Raw genomic sequence first — 23,305 nt, forward strand, 5'->3', positions numbered from 1 at the left:
GTGGCAACCTCAAGTGACTACGCACCTCTTTGGATCTTTCCTCCACGGATTCTTCTGATGACGGCTGCAACTTCTGTGTGTTTGCTCAGTTGTTGACGAAGAGCTGCCAGCCCAGTGACTTAATGAGCCGAAATGCCAAATAGACTGGAACCAACGTTAGCGATATATACACGTAATAGCTCCAATCGCCGGTTATTTCCTCCGTCATACCTGCAGATGAAACGGCAAACATGGTAATATTATTAATCACCTCACATCACAAACAAAATATACAAGAAAATACAAAATGAAACACAAAAAACGAAACGAAACGAAACGAAGAAAATAAGGAGAAGAACAGAGAGGAAAGAAAAGTGCAAACACAATTTCCCTGCTTGGGCGACGGAGCACATGATATATTTGATTAGAAATCATCCACGATACATTTGTTCTTCTCCTTTTCAATATGACATATGAACGTGACTCCCAAGGGGGTCAAGGGGCACAGGGGCGCAGGGGCACATGAAAAGGGGGCGGAGGGAGTGGCACATAAGCCGCTTACACACAAGACATTTACCAGCTGTTTTCCCAGACTTTAAGTGCCTTGCAGTACAGTGAAGTTTAATGGATACCTATTTATTTATTATTTATCCAAGTGATATGGGTGCTACACACAATCTGGGCCCAGAAACATTTTTTTTCGATTTAATGATGAAATAAAATATATGCTCAATATGTCATACACATTTTGTTAAACTCTGCTGGGTGAGTTTATTTTCAATAACAAATAATAATAGAAAATGGCATTGAAATTTATTGAAGTAAAACATTTCTTCCATGTTATGTATGAATGTATAATATTCAGAAATGATAAACACATTAAATTTACTTTAATAATTTCAGTTTTAATACTTTATGTTAGATTTTCTTTATAAGCAAATAATACAAATTATAGTTCAGTTAAGTCTTCATACAATTTACAATATGTTATTTAAAAGGTTAACTTTACCGCAAATGATATGTTTGATTGCTTGTGATTTGGAATACCTAACCATTCTTCTGATTTGCATTTAACAACATCCCAGCTCATGACAGGGTTATCAATTTCTAAGCGTAGAAGTTTGACTGTAATTGCCGACATTCTCGTTGCAAATCCCTCAAACTATTTGCCTTCAAGGCGCCGGAGAGTGCATATGAGTTTCAGGCGACATTCGTCACTGGGTTTCCCCACTCAATTCTGAATGGGGGAGAAAAACGGGTTGGAAAAGGCAGGAAAGGTTAGGGAAGAGGGATAGTGAGTGGCCGGAGCACACTTGACAACTGCCAACTGCCAACTGCCAAGTCCCCGGCAACTCTCCCAAGTGCGGCCGACGTGTCAGATGCTCGAGTACTTATAATTCCTTTAAATTCTCAACTTTCCCAGCGCCGACATATGAGCGGAAGTGAGGTGGCGCAGGCCAGGATGATAGACACAGAAAGCCGGAGCGATATAACAAGTGGCAAGCATATAGCATATAGCAGATAGCAAAGAGCCTCAAAGCGAAAAATGTACTGCCAAAGAGTGGTTCTGTTCTGGGTGAACTTAAACAGCTTAAAGGCCAATCGGAACATTCTTTATTTTTGGAAAAGTATGCAAAAAGGCAGCATTATTTAATCATTCAACAACTTCAACTTCATTACTAGATCTGAAGTATATTTTTGGCATATTTAGTTGATATTTGTCAGTAAACCCATAACATTTTTTATACATTTCATTTTTATTGATAGACTCGCAACATAATTTCAAACATTACTTTTGTCAATAATTATCAGTAATATAAAATGCTATTTTAAATTTAATAACTTTTTGGGTTCATGTTATTTAAACACCTTGTTAAGTTATTTGATATTCAAACTGTTGTGCCTATGAAAACAGCTTTAATTTGATTTTAAACACATTTTTCAATTATACCCTGATTATAGTTGACTTTAGAGAGAAAAAAACGCTTTACAAAGTATTTTCCGATTCGCATTATCATTAATTCTCTTTCAATTGCCACGCTCCAAATTTTAAAAGTAAACTTTTACCATTCCGCAAAACTTTAATTAATTTAAAAATTGAAATTATTTGTTGGCAAAAAAGAAAACGCACGCCCACTTGCACACGCACAATTTCCCGTCCACACAGACAACAAGTTTTCACGAATGACTTGTGTGTGTGTGTGTGTGTGTGCTGCTTTCGTCACTCGTTCAACATCAGAAACTATTTTCTTTTGGCCTGGGCAAAACTTTCCAGAAGCTGGCAATTTGTCCTCGTCGCAGAAGTTTTTCTTCATCCATTTTTTCTTGGCCTTTCCTTTTCGCTTTTCATTTTCCATTTTTCTTTCACATTTCACCTTTGGCTGTTGGTGCAAACATATATCCCGTTATTCCCAATTACACATGCACTTTTCCAGCGTGTGTGCTCGTGTACTTCCTGCCATCTGATCCTGCCAACTTGTTGGTCACTTTCTCCCACTCGTTCAGAAACCCGAAAAGCAGGAGCACAACAAGCAAGGACATGGCATAAAGAAGGCGTGACTGCACTTGGAGAAAAAGGGCGGCAATTTCGCAAAAAGTCGTGATGTAACCCCTTATCAAAACTCGGAAATGTTAAAAAAAATGCTGTGTGTCTTATTTATTTTGACTAAGTTATGAAAAAAAAAAACCGTAAAAAAAATATTTTTAAAAGCCTGAATAAAACAACTTGAGTTTTAATAAATAACAAATAAACGACTTTTTTATGTGTGAACATATTATTTATTTTATTCCTGTACTGCATTGAATAACTTTTAGTAGTTGATTTAACTAGATCTGAAAGGGAGCTGCCTTTCACAGACAATTTTGCCTTTGTGCATGAACTGGCAAAATGTGTTTCCACATATGACAGAAACCCCTCAAGGGCCCAGCTTGTTCTTTGGCTTGCCACATTCTACGCTTTGCTGCTTTCGTATGTCGAAAAGTTTTGATATTAAAAAATAAATAAAAATATAAATTCCTTTTGGCCATATTTTACATGCTAAAATTGTGGCTTATATATTTACCCGCACCCAAAGCCTCTGCCGAAATGGGTGCCAAAACTTTTTAGAGCAAAGTTACTACGGCAACAGAGGACCCCTTTTCACTCTTTTCTTTTTTTTCCACAGCTTCCACGCAAATAATAGAAATAACCAAAAAGAGTAAAGAAAAAAAAAAACCGAAAACCAAGTTGAATTTTTGTTTGAAGAGGTGCGCTGTGTATGTGTGTGAGTGTGTGTGAGTAATGTTGGCAAACATTCACACACGTTGGAAAGCATTCGCTCCAGTTTTTGTTGCCTTTGTTGTTGGCTGTTTGTTGTTTGGCTCAAGTGTCGGTTAAAGTCTTGTAAAAATTAATAAGCGTGTAAATTGTATTGTATTGCCACACACACACACCACCCACAAACACACAAACACACATACGCACTCGCACAGAGAACGCATTAAATTGTTTATGCATACGAAGAGTTTTTCCTACTTTATTTTATGGGACTTTGTGTTTTTTATTTCCACAAACAGCTCTCAGATGTTTTTGTTCTTATGTTATGCCCAACTTAAGCTTAATGGCATTTTGTTTTCGACACTGCTATACAGTAGATGGCAAACGGGTTGTGAAAATTAAGTTTACATAACTATTTTTTGGAGTTTTTTAGTTAGTTGGGAATTGTAGGGATTCTTCTAAAATTCGGTAGACTACAATATTTATATTTGAATGCTGTTATCGCGTGCGCGTGTTATACTATTAATGAGTTGCATCAAGAAATGTATTTTATTTTAACATTTTTTTCTTTTTGTATTTTTTCTGAATAGTGTTTTAAACAGTTGTTTACCATATTTCATTCTTAAATAACCTCTAAACAGCGTCGTGTAATAATATTGAGAGATATCAAGAAACTTATTTCATACATTTGGAAATGAAAGCATTATAAGAATTTATATACAAAACATTTCCAATTTATCCCACTGTATATGAGAAATAGCCTGGCGCTAGTTCACACGCTTGTTGCGCCCACTACTATCTCTTGTCTTTTGTTCCTGGGAAACGCGGGCAAAAAGTAGAAAGAAAATCTGCATAAATAATGTTGAGACACGCTTTCTGCGGGAAGTGTTGATGATTTGATGGAAAATTCCGAAACTAAAGCGCGCAAAGTGCGAAAACAAAACGCTGCGGCTCAAGCGCAGTTAGAAAGGCGCAAGAAACTGGGATTTCGGGGGTGGTGGTGGAAAAGTGGGTGGAAATTGGGGCTGATCCCAGTCGGCAGAGCGTAGCCATTCTATTTTTCCAACGAAACGTGGCTATCCACATTATTTGCCCCTCCTCTCCACTGGCGAGAGTTTATTATTTAGCAAACTGACTCCGTGGCGACATTTGGCTCATTTATCAGGCAAAAGCACGTCACGTCGTGATATTATAAATTACTTCAGACAATATGCAGCAGCCCCCCAAGTTTTGAGTTGTCTTACTTGGCTATAATCCCGTCAGTTCTGGATGCTGGATGTTGGATGCTTTCAAAAGCATACGACGGCGATAAATCCATAGCAATGCCAAAACATCAATCCCTAATCCCCGGTAAATAAAGCAAATGCAGGCATTTTTAATTTAATTAAAACAGTAAGTCCATGGACTATTATGATTTGTTTTCAAAATCCAAATAAACAAGCATTTTTGTGGTCCAAAGCTACTGTGCTTGTTTATTGTTTCCATTTAATTTTCATATGAAAAGAATAACTTATCAGGCTGCATTGCCAAACATTCCAGACCAAAATGAAATGTGGCTATTAAAATAAAATGAGAACTTTGCGGACCACAATTAAATGCGTTTTTAGGCAAGGTTGTTGTTCGATTTAAAAATATTTTGCAGACTTTAAAGACTATTGGCTGCAACCAACTGAAACGTCTTGTGTTTGATAAATAATAAATAAAATGTGAGAGTTTATGGTTCAACTATTTTCTTCAATTTCCGTGAGACCATTTCTCTTTGGCATAAAATAAATAACACAATTTCAATACAAGTGTCGATAACATATTTACTTTGATTTTATTTCTAGGAATATTTTTATAAGCGACAGCAAACAAAATTCTGAATCACACTACTATCAACTAGTTCATCGTTACTGTTATTTATCTAAGCATTCTGCGACTGAGTATTTCGGAATATTGATAAACAAATAATAAAGTTGAGACAACGTAATTCAATGCTGCCTTTTTATATGATTGCTTTTTGTTTAATGCCATTTGACAAAAGAAATTGAAATTGTGATTTCTAAAAATATGCAATAGGAGGGAGTTGGCAGAATAACTTGTTGTTATGTAAATAGAATATTTTGAATTTCTCCGAGCTTACTAAAATTGTTGTAAAAAATATTTGTTTTCATCTTTTACAGTTTAAGTTGCAGTGGAGTCTTAAATAGCTCACCGCAGTTAATTAAATTCAAGTTCACTCTTAATAAAATATTCTTTATAGTTGTTTCATACTTTAAAATTCTAAAAAGTTACGAAGTAAAGACCTCGTTTTGCAGCTAAAAGTTTATAGATGAATTTAACCAAAACCAGGTAGGAAACATTTATTTTCTAATTTCAAGACAAGCGAGTGACATAAGTTCCGAAGTAAAAACCCATTAAGTTTCTTGTAATCTGCAAATGTTACGCCATAAAAAGTTGATGAATGTCGGTAATGAAATAATGTAGTTGGCATCACTGCTGTCGCGGTACGGTAGTACCAGGTTGGGGCTTTTTCTGGGCGTTATCTAAACCCGGGGGTAGTTGACAGGCATTGGGACTCGGACCGGGATTGGCCCTCCGCCAAGCACTGTCGGATGCAATGGAGCGAATATTCTCGGCATATTTGCACAGCGAAGCGCAGCGCCGTTGGATTTAACGTGACTAGTGACTAACGTTCCGCTTAACCCCCTAAAATCCCCTAAACCCCCCCATTACTCCCGATCGGAGCACAGAGTTGGGTCCCTGGAAAATGTGTTAATTAAAACTTAACGTCTGATCGCGTTACACACGATACGCGAACGTCACCGGAACACGTACAGAAAAAAAAAAAAAAAACACGCTCGATGCCCGAGAAAGCGGAGACGGTAAAAATGTTATAATTCAATTTGTGTTATGTCAACTGCTGTATAAATATAGCGCCGGATCCGAGGGAGATATACGTGGTATATACGATACAGACGGATGGACGGACGGACGGACGGACGGAGGAGTGGCCGACTTTATTCAGCTGTGAAATCGACAAGTGCATTGAACCTGGCCGGGCATAGATTATGAGCATGAGCCCGGCTAGAAGGGAAAGATTTTGCGATACCGACCACACTCAACAGTTCCCTGAATATAATTTCCGATGGCTGACGCATCAGTGAGCACTCGTTTGTTTGTAATTAACAGTCCAGGAGCTTTGGGCCATAAGCTCCTCAGTAGCCGTCAGGCATCAACAGGCAATCAAAAAACAGGCCAACTTTTGTGGGTGTGACTGGCTTAAATGGCAACCAACTACCAGAATTTTTGGCAATGTGTGGAAATCACATAAATATGCAAAGCTTTTGTTGCTTTTGCTTTCATACATTAAGCCCCAGATAAAATGTTGCACAAGTATTTAAATGTTCCCTTCCCTTCTATGGGACCCAGATGTATATTTATTTTAACGTAGTATGTCATATTTTATTAAATGTTGCCTTTCTTTATGAAAATGTATTGTATATCTTAGTACTTGTCAGATAACTTAAAGACTTGGTAACATTTAACTTTGATAATTATTTCTTAAGTCCATAGTTACAGAAATGACATTAGTAATATTACGAGTAATTTGTCAATGCTGAAAGTGGCCCCTTTACAGAGTCCTCACTGTAGCTCTTTTAGTGTTAACGGCTGTCATTTTCCAGGGACCATAACAAAATCCTTAAGAAAATAGCCTTCAAAGAGGCTTTGCCCACAAATTAGTGTTAGAGTGCGTTCGATGCGGCCCCAATAAATTGACAATTAAAACAAAAAGCAATTAACACCCCAGCCCAGATGGCGAGCAAACGAAATGCTCGTACAACTCGCAACTCGCAACTGAGTCAATGAACCCGAAACTTCTCTGATGACAACAAAAAAAAACATATAAAACGAGAATGGACGAGCAGAGCTGGGCCAGCAACGTTTATCGAAGAATCGATTGAAAGGCGAAGCCTGTACACATCAGCAATCAAATGACTTTGACATTGTGCACCAACTAAACCGAATAAATAGAGTACAAATAATAAAAACAAACTGCTCAAATTGTAACAATCGGGACAGTGAAATGTAAACTGCGGACTGCAAACTGCCAACGGAAAACTGAAAACTGCAAACTGCATTGTATGCAAATTGGCAACAAAGTTTCCGATGAGGAGGCGTTTCGGTTTTTTTTTTTATTTTATTCTGAGCTAAAAACTGATAAGCATGCCAAATGCGTTCCTCTTATTTTATTTCATTTCATTTGCATTTCCACACATTTAACTCGCTCGCGGGGCACCGAAAAAAATCAATTATTATATTGGGTATTCAAACCGAAGGCATATTTCGAACGTGAAATATATTACTATTTAATTTTATTACTTTCTAGTTGACTGACTCTTATACAGAAGCATTGATTAAACAATTATTATCGACCAATTAATTTATACTGCCGTTTAATATTCAATATTAAATTAAATCAAACGAGTTTTTTTTAGAGTGATGTAGAGGTTTGTACAGGTTAAATTTAAGTAAATTGTTCGCATTGAATGCATTTTTATATAAAAATGTGTAACATTTATTAACTTTTTGAACTTTGTGTTTTTATTGTTAAATTTTTATATTTGTTTTAAACATTGTTGTTAAAAGCCAAAAATAATATCTTATGTGATTCCCATTTAACATAAAATTAAAAAATAACATAAATACCTTCAATACGATTAAATCGAGCATGAAATGTATTTTTTATCGATTTATATATTTTCAGAACTTTATTGATTTGAAATGGCATATTATTAGCCCCATTATTTTCATTATTTTTGCATGACTTTCTTGTCGTCTCTTTCTCTCAGTTTGTTTATTACCTGCACGGAAAGAAATCAGGTTAATGTTTTACTGATATTATTGAAAAAATGTTTAATTTTATTCACAAATATTTTAATATATGTATTTGATATTGACCAAATTTTACGTTCTTTAAATTTGTTTTATCTAAAAATGATCAGTTTATAATTTCAATTGAAAGTATCTGCGTAGAATCAAATTTGCCATTCTAATTACCAAAAAGCTTAATTTTAAACCCAAAATTTTATCAGAATCCTAGCACGATATAACAAATTTAAGCAACTTTGATCCGTTTACATTAAACTTTAAAAAGTATTAAGTGAACTTTTTGGACAGTGCGTCGCTAAGTAAACCTGTCTTTTGAATTTTAAAATAAATGAGTTATACAATTCTAAGAATATACTTTTAGCGTTGAGATTTTTATAAGCATTTTTTGATTATTACATTGCGTAGTTTGGTTTTTTTACAGTGCGGACTTCTCTTTGCATGCCTTTCTTGACGTCACTCCTTCTCGGTCTTTCTTTTTGACCGCGCAAAAGAGAAGCTTGACAAAAGGGCTTACGTGTCCCAGAGAAGATTTCGTGGAAAGGCCATTAAAACTTCTTTTTTCGGGGGCGCAACAGCGGGGCTAACGCGGCCGATGTCAAATGGCCCAACTTTTAATGGAGCCAAGGAGTTTCCTTTTCCATGTCGGCGGGCTTTCCCCCGAATTTTCTCTCACTTCGCTGAGGCAATTTGTGCAATTGCGAAGGCTCTCGTGCTTTCTTAAACAGAGAAAAAAAAAACAGAGACCCAAAAAACTGACTTCCTTTTCGGAGGCCATCATCAAAATTTTGTTGGCCAGCTCAGAACAAACAGTCAACGTAGCGTGTCGCCCTTTGCATATTTGCCTTAATTTTCATTATTCTCATATTCATTTCGTTTTATTTCTTTCCGGCCTTTAATGGGCCGCGATTTGAGGGAATGATGAAAAATGCTGATAGGCCAAGTTAATATGAATGAATGATGATAAATGCGCAATGTTTTTGTTCATAATTAATTTTTACTGTTTCGCTTTTTTCTTTTGTTCGAGTCTAAAGTGGCCATTAATGGCACGAGTGTATGATTCGGGTCACGTTTTTGCCACGGAAAATCACTAGCTCGGTGCAAGTTGGTCAAAACAAAAGCGACCATAATCAACAGGTGTGCAGATTACATCGCAAACTTCGCCCAAAATATATGATTTTATTCGTAAGGTAATTATTACAAAATATATTGAGTTTTAATCCTTAATAATCCTATGTACTTTTGGATTTAGTCCTCTTTTATCACCTTTTTTGAAAACTGAGTTCATACAAATGTTTGAAACAATTAAATCTGTACTAAACAACTATCAAAAAACTATTATAAGGAAATGGAAATACTTGTTCTATAAAAATATTATATAAAGGAAAGGTTTAATTTTTACAATTAAGATACATTTTACAACTGTTGTTCAGACAAACCAAATGGTGGAATATAAACTCCCTTACTAAAATTTGTTTTTCGAACTGTCGTACAAAAGTTTGAATCGGTTTCATAACCACCAGTGCAACATATATTTTCCGGCAAAATCACTCACCTAAACCCCTCCCATTCCCAAGGGCGATTCACACCTAAATAACCCGCCATCGGCTGTCATAGTTTTTCCTTGAGAACTTCCAAATGCAAAAGACCAGGTGAGTGTGACAGAGTTATAGAGTTGTATGCGAACACGTCTACCTGGTCGTTCAAGTACGGCAATCTGAGCATGACGAATAATGATTTTACACCGCTCCAAAGAGTTCTGAGTGGGGCGATGGGATGGTATGGGATGGTATGGGATGGGATATGCAATGGTTCAGTTTGTATGGGATGGGTGTGGGCATACGGGTGGGGTGAACTTTGGAGCGGAGTTTTTCTTTGAGACAAGGCAAGACGAAGTCGGTCGCCAGGGTAAAAATACTGGCGAAAAGTGTGCAAATTTGTGTGAGAGTTTGTGTGTTGAACGGATGAATTTGAAATTTGCATTTAGTTGGCTTATTGAGTTTGCATCTGTATATCTGTCGTGTTCGCAGCTCCTTTTAAAGCAACTCCAACGGTTTATTTCATTTGACTGCAGTTTGCCCCAAAGCAAAGAGGCGTCAGTGAAACACAGAAAAGGGGGTCAGGGTGGCAAAAATTACGAGAGGGGGAGGTTGTCAAGAAAGAATGCATACACGGGGAAAATCCCTTTTGTCATTTATATTTATTTTATTTATCAAATATCCCACTATCAGAATAGAAGTCATAATAAACATTGTTTAGCTCGATAAAGTTATTGGTTTTTTAACGAAAAAAGTGATGTCTGATAAATATGAAATGTTTATGTTCATTTACATAAAATTTATAAAGAATTTTTTTAATAGATTTCCATATAAAAAAGTGTCACTCTTCTAGCTCGACAAAGTAATTGTTTTTTTTTTTTGTTTTAACAAAAAATGTTGTCTAATCAATCTAAAATGTTTATATGATAAATATATAACGCTTATATTTATTACCAAACAATTTAAAAAATATTTTTTGTATAAATTTGATTTTAAATTATTTGCATTAGCCTTTGTCATTGACTTATATTAAGAAAAGGATATTTGAATTGAACAACTGTCTTATTAATGGCTAATTATCGATATATTTTCTCTATGTGTACATGTAATATGGGCACTTGGGCAGAATCACTTTTGGGCCACTTGTTTCTCGAAATTGAAAACCATGAGGCGCATTTAAAAAGATGAAGTGACAACTGGCATACTGATGACGACACAGAGGGGAAGGGGTTGGGGGCAAAAGGGAACATGAGTCTGAGGGGGGGTGAGAGAAGCTGTAAGTGTGTGTGGAGCGTATAAATATAACAAGTGCCAAGTGAAATATGTACATAAATAAGCCAGCGCAGAGATATGTGAGGCAGATGCAGATACAGTGATCTTTCGCCTCTAACAAAAACTTATATTATTTTTTTACGTAACTACTTGCTTTTGGAACTAAAACAATGATTACAAGCCGAAAGTATGTTTTTATTATGTTTATAGTTTATGTAGATTTTGTGAAGAAACGTCTTCAAGAAATTACACAAATTAGTTTTACAGAAGCAACGTTTAAAGTATCACCGAATTTAATTATATTCTATTGTTGATGGTTGAATATATTTTCCAACTCCATTTTTTTTGACATGGCTGTTGTACTTGGGGTTCTACTGTACCCTTTTGTCTACTACTTTCGCCATTTCTGTGTCTGTTTCTACCGCTGCATTTCTGCATTTTTGCATTTCTGCACTTCCAGCAGCTGCGACTAATTGTTGAAAAGGGAAAAATATATTAAATAAAAAAAAAGAAAGAATAGATGGAAATAAAAAAAAGGGGAGTGATACGCCAGAAAAGGGCTAAAAGGAGACAGGATGCGAAGGACTTGTTCGCGCCGACTGCGAAAAGTGCAACAAACTTTGACAAAATAAAACGAAAATCCTGCCCAAAGGTATGAGACCGGGGCGTGGCATAAGGGGGCGGCAAAGGGCGGCGAACGAATGAAGCGCCCCCTTTTTGCAACTTCAAATCGCAAACCCACACAGTCCGCCACAGCTGGAGATTCTCACACACATGTGAAAAAAGCGCGAGTTGCAAAAGGAAAAAAAAATGCATTGAAATTGAAGCACTCTCATTAGGAAGAAGAAGTTGCAGCAAGAACCAGAAGAATAAGAATTGAAGTCGAGAAAAAGAGCTGAAACCGCAACATAAATTGCCAAGAATTCGATAAAGTAGACAAAAAATTAACTGGTTACAGAAAATGCTTAATATACTCTATTAAAAACAAAGTTCTTAATGCTGGCTACTGAATTTCGACTGTATTTAAAACTAAGTTACTATTAGTTAAAATAACACAAATTACATAAAACATTAATATTTTATTTTATAAACTATGTAAACGGGGCAAACTTTTAGAAATATTTAACAAAAAAAATTCTACATAAACTGGAAAACAATGTTGAACAATGATTGCGAAAAATGTAGCCATTAAATTTGAGTTTATCTGTTAGAAGCGAATTAAAATAATTTTTCACTCCCTAAAGTGCACACTGTAGTTAAAGTACCGGTCGCCCACGTAACTGACAAAAATGTTGAAAATGTTGCAGTATAAATAAATGATTGTCATTTAAAGCGATGTTTTTACCTAATTTGTTGTTGCACCGGCTTGTTTTTTTTATTAAGAACTTGATAATAATACAAAATCAAGTACTGAATATTTTGACATTTATTGCCTATAGAGAAAGATAATAACGCTAAACAGCTCATCAAAAATGTTTAAGAATAAAAATGTTCCAACTGTTAATGCCCAAGAGGTATTCGTCGAATTCTTCATTAATCATTAAATAGGTTGATTAAGAACAATATTTTTTCCAATAAGCAGAGTATAATCGTGTTGACACGGCCACGTAGGTGACGAAACAAAACAGCGCCGCAATAAACGAAAACGAAAAGTTAACACAGGAAAAACACTCAGTTCCCAGATAAGAAGGGGTTCCAATATATTCCCCCAAATTAGTAAGTTAAGCGGTATATTTTACTTGATTTATTGTTGTAGCGCCGGATTCTTCACTAATCATTGCTATCAGTGTGAGGCAACAACAATAGCTCCCTCTTTCTATTTTTTTTGCTTTTTCACTCCCCTTATTGTTGTTGTTGTTGTTCCTGTCTCGTTTCAAATATGAATTGCTGTTGTTTTATTTGTTGTTGCTGTTATTATTGTTGCTTGCACTTGTTGTATTTTCGTCACACAAACAAACAAACACCCACACAAACAATGTTGCACGTTGCGTGTGCTCTTCCTCTTTCCCCGCCGAAGAATCGTAAACAAATGCAGTGCACACACTTCGACACGCGACACCTTGTCCCACTCACGTCTTTTCGGCTAGGTTTGCAGTTTCAGCACTCGCCAAAAAAGTTGCAGCGCGTTCGCCCCGTTTTAGCGCGGCCACTAAGTTAAACACTCGTTTTAGGTCTGAAGTTGGTACGAATTTGGTTACTACGCTAAAATCGCGACTTTCCTTCGCTAGAGGTGGGGAGACTTCGATGATATCATCGATTGTTCAAAATATTGGTCCTATCGATGTTTGGCAGGGACTATCGATGGACATTTGGCTAACATTTTTCGTTAGTTCGACGTTTGGCTAACATTTCGTGGTGAGCTTCGCGTCTAGAGCTGAAATATTGGTTAAATCAATGCTTTCAAGACATCAGTGTCATCGAAGTTTGGCGGGGCATCATCAATGTTTTCCACTCACTACAGCGCTGTTAGAAAAACGATGATAACATTCTGTTGGCATGAATTTAATTTCACATTTCTGTTAGGAAAATGTCGATTGTCGTTACAAAAACGATGATTTTGTATTTTCGAACAAAACTGCTCAGGGGCTTTGGATTGCGGCATCATAATCAAGAACAGTTTTGGAGAGGCACAACGCTTTTGTCTGCTTTCTATTTCCTTTGGCGGGGCAACATCGATGTTTTGCCATCCCTTGTTCACTGTTAACGATTTCAGTACACTTCTTAGGAGTATGTCTTTGCTACTTGCGGAGTATGTATCCGCTAACTATCGATAAATATGGCGGATGTCTTCGCCAAATTCCAAATGTGCCTTCACTAGCTGCGGAGCATGTCTTCGCTAGCTGCGGTCAAAGCTTCAGCGCCACTTAGCGGACCGCAGCGGAACCGAGCATTAAAAAGTTATTTCCCTAAAAAGTCATATTTCGTCCCGTAGGTGGAGCCAGAACTATTACAAAAGTAATATCATCGCTGAATTGAATTGACTTTGCTTTGTTGTGGCCCAAAACTTTGAATTTTAAAGCTAATTGATTGATTATGGTAGTATTATTTCCATTGTTGTTCTGAAAACTCCTACAATTTTGGGCAGGAAAAAAGAGCTGTTCAATAATCGGGATCAAATTAAAAAAATAAGATATTTTCTATACCAGAAGAGAACCCACTACTGAAATGGTCACTTTTTTGTCTAGTATGTATGTATTTTTGGGTATGACTTTATATCTTACTGAGTTTTACGACTCGCCCTCGATCGAGTGTTTGTTAAGTCACTTCGCGAGTGCAAATGGTTAATTATGCTATTAGTAGGCGACGATTTATGGCCAGAAATCAACCAATTGTTGCTAATTGATAACCGACTTGATAGTCCCGTAGTAAAAATTTACCCACATCCGCGAAGCTTCGAAATTTCCATGACATCCACAGGTAGCTAATATCAGCAAAACACTCGATGAATGAGGGAATTTCTTAGATTTAAAAGACTGATTGCAATAAATAATATCAGCAATCTATATTTGAATATGCCCTTACAATTTAAAAGCTGTTTAATTTGCTAAAACATTTTTATGTTAATCCAAAATGGCACCTCCAAACGTTTGTGGATTAATTCTTGAAACAACTATACTAAAACTTAGCATTGTAAAATATACATGAGCTGTTTATAATTTTTCTAAATCTAAAACTGCAAAAAGATTTCAATGATCAATGATTGTGCAAATGATAAATTGTGTTTATCAAAAGTAAATGTTTATCGAATATAATACGGTTACCAATCTTTAGTAGATTTGATGTTGCCGTTGAAATATTTTTTAAAAATGCTTTTTTCCAATTCTTCACTGCTAATTGTAAAAAAAAGTTTAACATATAATATATTTTTTTGAAACTGCACAACTATTATTTCCACCGTTGTGTTAAGCAAAAGCGATTTTCCTGAATTGTGCTTAACCTCATATCTGTTAGAGCGAACTTTTCATCGAATTGGCTAATTTCAGAGAGTTTAAACATGGGCCTTACAAGAACCGAGTCATCAAAGGTTGGCTCCCTTATCTGGGCTTGTGTGCTCCGATAAGGCAACGGCATATCAACGGCATCGGACGGAAACACGGAAAGACCATTAAGTCGGCCACCTCTTCAGTTGGATGCCGGAGCTGCTGCAGAACGGACAAACGGACAAGGAAAATGACAGGTAAGCAAATCGGGGCAACAAGATGCCATAACAAGAAACCATTTGACCGGACTGATATTTAATGATATCAGTTACATTTCGTTTTACTGCATCATTTTAGTGTTACAACTTGTAACTTGTAACTAACCAGTCAAAAAAGGTTTTTAAACAATTCGATAGGTCTGATAAATAACCATGAAATTCTCAGTAGTTTCATAAATAGCAGATAAGGATTTTTAAGCTATTCATGTTTAAGTTAAAATTTATATATAAATCTTCAAAAGCCAGAATATTACTTAAGCTTACTTGAAAGAGCTTAACATTATTGTGACACTTTCCCTGTAATTTCGTATAATTCAAATGGCTTTATAAATTGTGTTTTAGTTGTCCTCAAATGAATACTGAAAATATCTTATATTTTTCATAATATCGTAAGGAATATAATAAATGCAAATCACTTATAATTTTCTTGTTACGTTGTGGTTACGTTTATAAATTGTCCATATTAACATAACAATATGGTTGAAGAGGATATACATTTCTTTACCAAATTGAAAATTACTAATAAATTTATTAATATTCACACTGCACTCCCGTAGACCACAGATGGATGCACTTTAGCCACGGCAGCGTGCCGCCGAATGCCGTGGTGGCCGGCCACGACTCGGACGGGGACACGATCTTCGTGGGCCGCGCCTTCTTCCAAAACGACATGCTGCCGGCGAAGGTGATCCCGAACAAGGGCCGGGCCTACGTGGCGTATGCGCGCGAGGAGCACGAGCTGGAGAACTACGAGGTGCTGGCCGGTTACAACTACGAGTGGCTGCCGGCGGAGAACGGAGAGGTGCCGCCGGGGGCCGTCAAGGTGGGCCGCAACGTGGACGGGGAGTTCCTGTACGCCGGCCGGGGCTACCACGCCGGCAGCCTGACCATGGGCAAGGTGCACCCCTCGCACGGCTGCCTGTACATCCCCTACGATTCCGATGAGGTGAAGATCTTCGGCTACGAGGTGCTGTGTCAGCCGGAGCGCTGGGTCGACACCACGGCCACGGACATACCGGATGGCGCTCTGGTGGCCGGCCACGACTCCAACGGCGACACCATCTACGTGGGCCGCGTTTTCCGCAACGGCGACTTGCTGCCCGCCAAGGTGGTGCCGGCCAAGGGCAAGGCCTATGCCGCATATGCCCAGGCGGAGCACGAGCTCACCGATGTCCAGGTGCTCACGGGATCGGGCTTCCAGTGGGTGCCTGCCTCGCACGGAAATGTTGCGCCCGGAGCCCTGTCCTCCGGCCCGAATGTCGACGGGGAAGCCCTGTACGTCGGACGGGCCATTTACTGTGACAGCCTGAGCGTGGGAAAGATCCATCCCTCGCACGGCTGCATCTACATCCCCTTCGGCGGCGAGGAGGTGCGTCTGGAGCACTACGAGGTCCTGGCGAGGATCTAGATCCTGTGTTTTTTTTTTTAAATTTTTTTTTATCAAGAATAAATTTTATGTTAATAAAAGTGCTCATACAACGTAATGGTGAAAAATAAATTATGTGTTCCTAAAAGTAAACAATATATTTTTGATATTTTTAAATACCTAACGCACGTATTTTAACTTTCCAAAAATACAATTTTTTTAATTTTATATCAACAAAAAAGTTATGAAAAATCCATTATTTATGTGTTCCTAAACGTAAAGAATTTATTTCTTATTTAAAATACAAAAGTAAATTATTAAAAAAATATTTATGCGTTTGTGTTTTCGTGATTTATTTTTTTCAAAAAGCTTTCAATTTTATATATTCAAATTGTTTAAATCAATCGATTAGTTTTTCATAAAAGAAACGCATTTATTTTGGGTATTTTTAAATAAAAAAAAATATATCTGCTTATGTGTTTTTAGAAATCACGAATTTTCCACCATTCAACTTTTGCAGCTAATATTCGCCATTTGAATGATTGGCGGGAATCGCTTGATCCTTTATTGTTCCGCTCATTGGACTTTCTTGCATCCGCTTTTCCGCATTTCCACTCCCCCACGCCCACGGTCACGCCCACGCACTCCACTTATTTAGTGGTCGCTGGCTTTGCATTTCGTGTTGCTTTTGTTGTGCCAGCATTGTTGCCTTTCAATGATTTTTCTTGTTTTCGCTTTCAAGTGGATCTCAGGTTGGTTTGTTTTTTCGCCCATTTACAACTATTTGAACGAGGGAAAAAAGGAAAAAACTGTTCGAAAAAGTTGAGGGGAGGTCGGTGAAATTGCTGTGCAAGGTTTGCACCTGTTTACAGTGGCTTGCCAAGTCCGCAGGGGTGGGATTAATAAGCTTTGAGCGGGTTACAGGGGATTCTCACCGCATTTTCCTCAACTTTGCCATCACTTTTTCCTCTCCCTTCGTGCAAACCAATTATCCCGAGATAACTCAAACTTTGCCTAATAAAACAGCATTTTCTGCAATTGCCAAAATGTTGCAGACTCAAATGCTTTGGTGGGATTTTGTTGTTCTGCGTAAACCGAAGTAATATCCAGCACTTAAAACCAGAGCACATTAAATGCTACTTAAAGAATGGCTAGCCCAAAAGTGTTTGCATTCGTGGAAATTCATGGCTGGGAATAGGGGTAATGTTTTTATTTAAAAGGGACTAATGATATTGTCCCGCTCTACCTGTTCCATTGCTCGTTGCCTTTTTTATCCGTTTTTACCCCATTTGTACGCCTTTTATTTTGCCTCTTTTCTCTGTTTAACCAACTTAATTTTGCCTAATACATTTTAATCATTTCCACAGTGCCTCGAACTAAATTCCCCCTTTCATTAACCCCTTGCTGCCCCAGCCCATCTATCTGTCACGCTTTCCGCTCTCGATTCGCATCCGTTCACCATGGGTCCTCGTTTTCTGGTTATCCTTTTCTGGCCGCTTTGCTGGTCCCTTTTACATTTCGAAAAACAATTGGATATTGTATAAAATGATGTAATATTATATTCTGGCCTTTTTTACTATAATACAATATTAATGCATTAATATTCTTATTTCTTGTAAGAAACATTTTAATACCTACACTATTTTTTAAAGATATTATAATGTGATCAATTTTTGCAAATTTATTTAATCAATACTTAAACAAAGATTTTCTTGGATTATACCAGTTTTTTCAGTGTCGTTTCTATTCCCTTCCGAAAAAAACATATTTTTATTAATTTATCTCTAGTTGCTTAGTCTATAGAGATGCAATATCTTAAGTTAAGATTTATGGGGATAATTTGCTAATACTTACCTTTTTTTGGACACCCTGAATTTAAAAAATATTTGTGCTTAGTGTTTTAATTTTTTATGCCACCTTTCTTTCAGTGTCTTTTCATTTTTTTTAGTAAATTATATCTAATTGTTTTGTCTGTAATTATGCATAAACTTTAGTTAATATTATAGGGATCTAAAATAATTACTAAAAAATCATTCACTTCTAATGGCCCCTTAATCAATTGAGTTATACCATTTTGGTTGCTATTTATATTGTCTTCGCAGTATTTGTTCTAGTCCAATGTCTCGTTTTTCTTACAGTGTCTTTTCTATTGCGGGGCCAGTTGCAGTCGCGGTTTCGCTTTTTGGCCACACAATGCGGCACTTTTTCGGGGGCAGCCAGGGGCGGCAAACGGAAGGGGCTTCGTGCTAGGTGCATCCCGGTTTAAGGGGGCGTGGCTCGGGGGTCAGACACAGGCACACACATATTGCGCACTGTCTAGTCGTCGCCGGTCACTCACGTTGGTCTGCGGTTGCGACGAGTCTGGCTTTGCTCCTCTGCTATATCAGCTAATGGATACAGTCCTCCACATTAGCCCTGTGCAACCCCCCTTGACCCCTTGACCCACCCACGCCCATTAATGCCGCCCACGCAAAACTAGAAACATCAACAAACCAAAGCCAACCGAAATGTGGAGCATTCAGTGGATTTAATGGTGCGTTGGGCACCATTCGGCACTTTAAGATGCACCAGCTTTAAAAAGGGGCTGTGAACAGGGGCGTATGGCGTAGGGGCGTAGGGGCGTAGAAGGGGGCGGGCAGGAAGTACGTAATGGCAGTCATCTGGTAATACGTAATTAGGGGCGTGGTTTCAGCTGCAGCCACAGCTTAAAGTCTCATCAACGAGTCCGGCAATTTCAATTGTTGCCCAGGACTTTTTGCAATCGGCATAACCAGTGGTTAAAGTGGGCTAAAGCGGGTGAAAAAAGGGGTTTTAAAAGGTAGTTAAAAGGGCGGGTAGGGGGTGTTGGGGAAAAGAGGTGCTCTTAAAAGCCGGATAGTGTGTTTGTGACCTGGGACCATTTATGATTTGTGAAAAAGTTGCGTGGGCACCGAGGAATGCGGTTTCATTACCAGCCACACTCCCCCCCTCTACGTCCCTGCTACAACCCCTTCGATGCAACCCCCCTCAGGAACAACTTTCATCCGCCAGCGGGTGAATTAGTTGCAGGAAGCGGTTTAAGAACAGAATTGAGAGCGAAATCGATTCGAAACCATCGTAAATTTATGACCCAAAATCGAAAATGGAGAAGTTTTGAAATATAAATGGTTGGTTAATATAACTAAATAAATTTCTTCGACATTTGACTGAAATAAAAAACCTTCGATTAACACAAAATTCAGTTTGTGCTACATGCTAAACAGAAAAAAAAAATGGATTTTAAAAATGCAATAAGTCAATACATTTTTTTCACCTTTAAATTAAATGCATAATTTTGTTGACATTTAAATCCTGAGTATTATAGTCAGTCAAATGGAAATAGTTATTTATTTATCTACATATGTTGATTCATACACAAATTTATCTTTAATCTGGCTTAATTATTATTATTATTTCTTTCACCAGAGAACGCAAGTGTTGCTTTTAAATCCGATTAACTGAACATACAATTTATGTTTTTATTTATAAATAGAGTTAAAATATTTGTTAGATTTTAAGTATTGCATAAATAAATAATAGAAATATTGCGTTTTGTGTCTGTTTTGTTGTCCTTTATCTTAAAATTAAAAACAAAAATGAAAACTCTTTAAAAAAATGGAAAACCGTTGTCCTGAATTCAAGAATTTCCATTGCTGCTGTTTTTCTGACTAATCGCTGCTTGAAAGGATCAAAATGCTGCTGCCTTTTGGGAGGATCTACCAGTTTCGACACAAAAGGGAACTTTTAATTATACATCGCCCCGCTGGCCCTCATTCACTCAACTTCGCTTTTCCGGGCATATCCAGCCAGTTTCCATTTCCCGGCTCATTGCTAAACTTCTCGGCACAACTTGAAAGGCAGCAGTGGGAGTGTGGAAAGTGGAGTGCACAAAACCGAAGGAGTGGAACATCGGGGTAAGGGACATGGCATTTTACAGCTTGATTTCCATTTGCCCATAGAGCTCTTTATTTGTTTGCCTCCCTCTCTTGGCTTTTCCATGCTTTTCCAGGCTTTTCCATGACTACGACTCAACTGGTGGCGGTGAACAGGAAAAAATAATACAAAACTGTGAACCATTGTGGAAAAGAATGGTATGTTTTGGCTAGCATATTTATATCAAAATTTGTTAAGCCTATATAATTTTTATTTAATTTTTCAAATATTTCAACGTGCCACAAATTAGTTTTCTTAAATGTTAATTTAGTTAGAAGCTCACAATTACAGTTCATGCAATAATCAAGTTTTGATATAAAGTTGCTATATTTTTCAAATAAATGTATTATGTTATTATTCTGTATTTATATAGATTTTAAGACAATTTGTATAATTCTATTTTTTCTCTGTTTGCTGAACATATTTCACGCTGTTTTGCCAGGCTCTTTGAATTTAGAAGTCCTCAATTAAACTGGATATTGTTTGGGTTGAGAGCCCTCGCCACCCCTTTGTTAACCCTTTAACAACATCTATGGCAATAAAAGACAAGTTTATTGCCGCACACCCATGAATATTTGTCTTTGCAGCTCAACTTTTTCTCCCAAAAGAGCAATCGCCGGAAATGTGTTTCATTGTTGTTTATTTGGTTCGCAGCTAGTTTGTAGTTGTAGCAGCTAACCAACAAAAACGAAAAAAAAACGAAGTTTGCAAATAAAAAAAGGATTAATACAGTTTATGGGAAAGTTTCGAGGGGTTGAGTTTGAATTGGGTTCGCTCAGCATATGTGACCATATTAAGTGTTTTTTGATGATTTTCAATCCCTTGAAGACATGCTACTTTCGCTTAAAATTATTGAAGACAAATTGCAAATATATTTTTCTTAAAGTAACATTACCACTTTATTTAACAAGTTTTGTTTGGTAAGCGACTTTCCTATGATTGATTTTTTTGCCTAATAATATTACCTTTCAAAAGAAAAATTTCAATTATTTCTAAATTTTTTTTTTGCTTAAAAATAAAACGTTGATCCATTAACCCAATTTTTAGATAAAACAAATCGTTTAATGCAGCTTTTTATTGGCTTGGAAATCCATTTAATACAAAAAGAGGGCAGTTAAATTAAAAAAAAAAAATGAAACTTAAAGTTAACCCGAAGGATTTCCATATTGGCCAACTCCTTTTTACACTTTACAGTTGACCGCTCAGCTCGTCATCGAAATCGGAGGTGGGCGGCGTGTCCTTGACATCCGCCCGCACCGTGTACTCCTTGTCGTTGACGCTGTAGTAGATGTTGAAGTACCTGCCCGACTGAATCCGCATGGCCAGGTAGCCAGTCTGGCCGAGATCCCTGGCGGTGCGCTGGTAGATCACATGTCCGCTGCTAAGGATCACCCGCATCTCCTGCGATCCATCGTCGTTCTTGCGGGCATTCTGCCGCAGGATTTGCACCAGCTGGGATCTCAGAGGATTCGAGCTGGGCTTCAGTCCGGGCAACTGGAGGAGCGGCTCACAGCGGCAGCTGAGCTTCTGGGTCAACGGACAACTGGCCTGGGGATTCGGCGAGGATCCCGGGATTTGATTAGATGGTGCAGCTCCACCTTGTTGCACAGGAGCCGCTCCGCCCAGGCCCAGATTTCCCAGATTCAGGCCACCCAGTGTGCCGAAACCTCCATTCAGGGTGCCCAATCCCAGGCCACTGATCAAATTGGGCAGCCCACCCACCCAGGTGCCAATTATGGGCAGATTCTGGCCGAAAGCGGGCAGCCAACCCTGCTGCGGCTGCTGACTCTGGGCATTCGAGTTGGAGGCCACGGGCGTCACCACCGTGATGGGCTGCAGGGGCTGCAGTTGTTGCAGGGGCGGCAGTTGCTGGAGGGGCGGCAGCTGTTGGAGGGGGGGATTCACATTCACCCCATCGAAGAAAATGGGAAACGAGCCACTGGAGCCGGCCAAGCTGCTCTGGCCACCATTCGCAGTCTGGAAAATATAAACAAAGTCAGATTTATAAAATATAACACCAAAATAGTTTGCCACATGAATTATATTTCAAAAGAGATCTTTGCTTTAATATTCTAAAAAATATTAAAGAAAAATATTCAAAATACAAGTATTTCTTAGGATGTGAAACATTTTTTAAGGGGCTTACATTGTTATATTTAAAAAGGTTGTCCCTATTTAACATAATAATATGATTTCACATCATTGGAATGCTTAGCTATGAACATTTTTGTGGGAAACAATTGACAAATGTTTTTTAAAATATTGTTTATTAATTATTATTATAAGCAATTAATATTTAATAAATAGTAATCCTTTTTGTCACTCACCAATTGCCGTTTGTCACGTCGGTCTAAGGACTTCATGGGGCCGCTGCTCATCTGCTTTTCAGTGGTAGTGGGCATGGGTTCCCTGGTGGCTGCTGTTGTTGTGGTTAAAGCCAGACCGACAGCTATAGCACTCATAAAGATGAGCAAACTCAGTTTGTTAGCCATGTTCTCAAAAAATTGATGTTGAGCTCTGGCAAATTGATGTGGTTTTTTTGTGTAAAGTTCTCTGCCAATTCCTTGAGGATTGTTCTTAGTCAGAGTTTGCTTTGATTTGCTTTGATGTGGTGACCAGAACCGCCACTTCTTATATATGATTTTTGGGGTCTCATATCCAGACATTTTATGATTTTCGGGGTGCAGTAAATGGAACCAGATTTGCAAAGAATCCAAATTTGTTTTAATAAGGACTTAATTGCAAAAAAAAAAAGAAGAAAAAACTGGATTTGCTGACACAGAATGTGGGTCAGCATTTAATAACGGCCGTATATTTATGTATATATTCCTGCCAAATTACACCACCTTCGTTTCAAAGTTTATGAGTCTTAA

At 37.8% G+C, this 23,305-nt stretch overlaps 3 protein-coding genes across 5 annotated transcripts; 1 reads left to right on the forward strand and 2 right to left on the reverse strand.

Moving 5' to 3' along the window:
- Window positions 1-58: 58 nt before the first annotated feature.
- Window positions 59-13,156, reverse strand: LOC121467137. 3 transcript variants are annotated; one of them, XM_041708494.1, is made up of 2 exons: window positions 12,991-13,156; window positions 59-210 (listed from the first exon to the last, which is right to left on the reverse strand). In XM_041708494.1, exon 2 carries the CDS (start codon window positions 206-208, stop codon window positions 86-88), a length of 123 nt encoding a protein of 40 aa, XP_041564428.1. In that variant the 5' UTR covers window positions 209-210; window positions 12,991-13,156; the 3' UTR covers window positions 59-85. The 3 variants fall into 3 exon arrangements, with proteins under 3 accessions (XP_041564428.1, XP_041564425.1, XP_041564422.1); XM_041708491.1 differs by having other exon boundaries at window positions 12,759-13,156; XM_041708488.1 differs by having other exon boundaries at window positions 12,657-13,156.
- Window positions 13,157-14,025: 869 nt separating this feature from the next.
- On the forward strand, window positions 14,026-16,643 carry LOC108136387. The gene is made up of 3 exons (XM_017257499.2): window positions 14,026-14,105; window positions 14,901-15,094; window positions 15,673-16,643. Exons 1-3 carry the CDS (start codon window positions 14,083-14,085, stop codon window positions 16,521-16,523), a joined length of 1,068 nt encoding a protein of 355 aa, XP_017112988.1. The 5' UTR covers window positions 14,026-14,082; the 3' UTR covers window positions 16,524-16,643.
- Window positions 16,644-21,489: 4,846 nt separating this feature from the next.
- Window positions 21,490-23,008, reverse strand: LOC108136364. The gene is made up of 2 exons (XM_017257477.2): window positions 22,760-23,008; window positions 21,490-22,409 (listed from the first exon to the last, which is right to left on the reverse strand). Exons 1-2 carry the CDS (start codon window positions 22,922-22,924, stop codon window positions 21,621-21,623), a joined length of 954 nt encoding a protein of 317 aa, XP_017112966.1. The 5' UTR covers window positions 22,925-23,008; the 3' UTR covers window positions 21,490-21,620.
- Window positions 23,009-23,305: the final 297 nt, after the last annotated feature.

The sequence above is a fragment of the Drosophila elegans genome, unplaced genomic scaffold (genome assembly GCF_018152505.1).
Source record: "Drosophila elegans isolate 14027-0461.03 unplaced genomic scaffold, ASM1815250v1 contig_149, whole genome shotgun sequence".
Classification (NCBI taxonomy): domain Eukaryota; kingdom Metazoa; phylum Arthropoda; class Insecta; order Diptera; family Drosophilidae; genus Drosophila; species Drosophila elegans.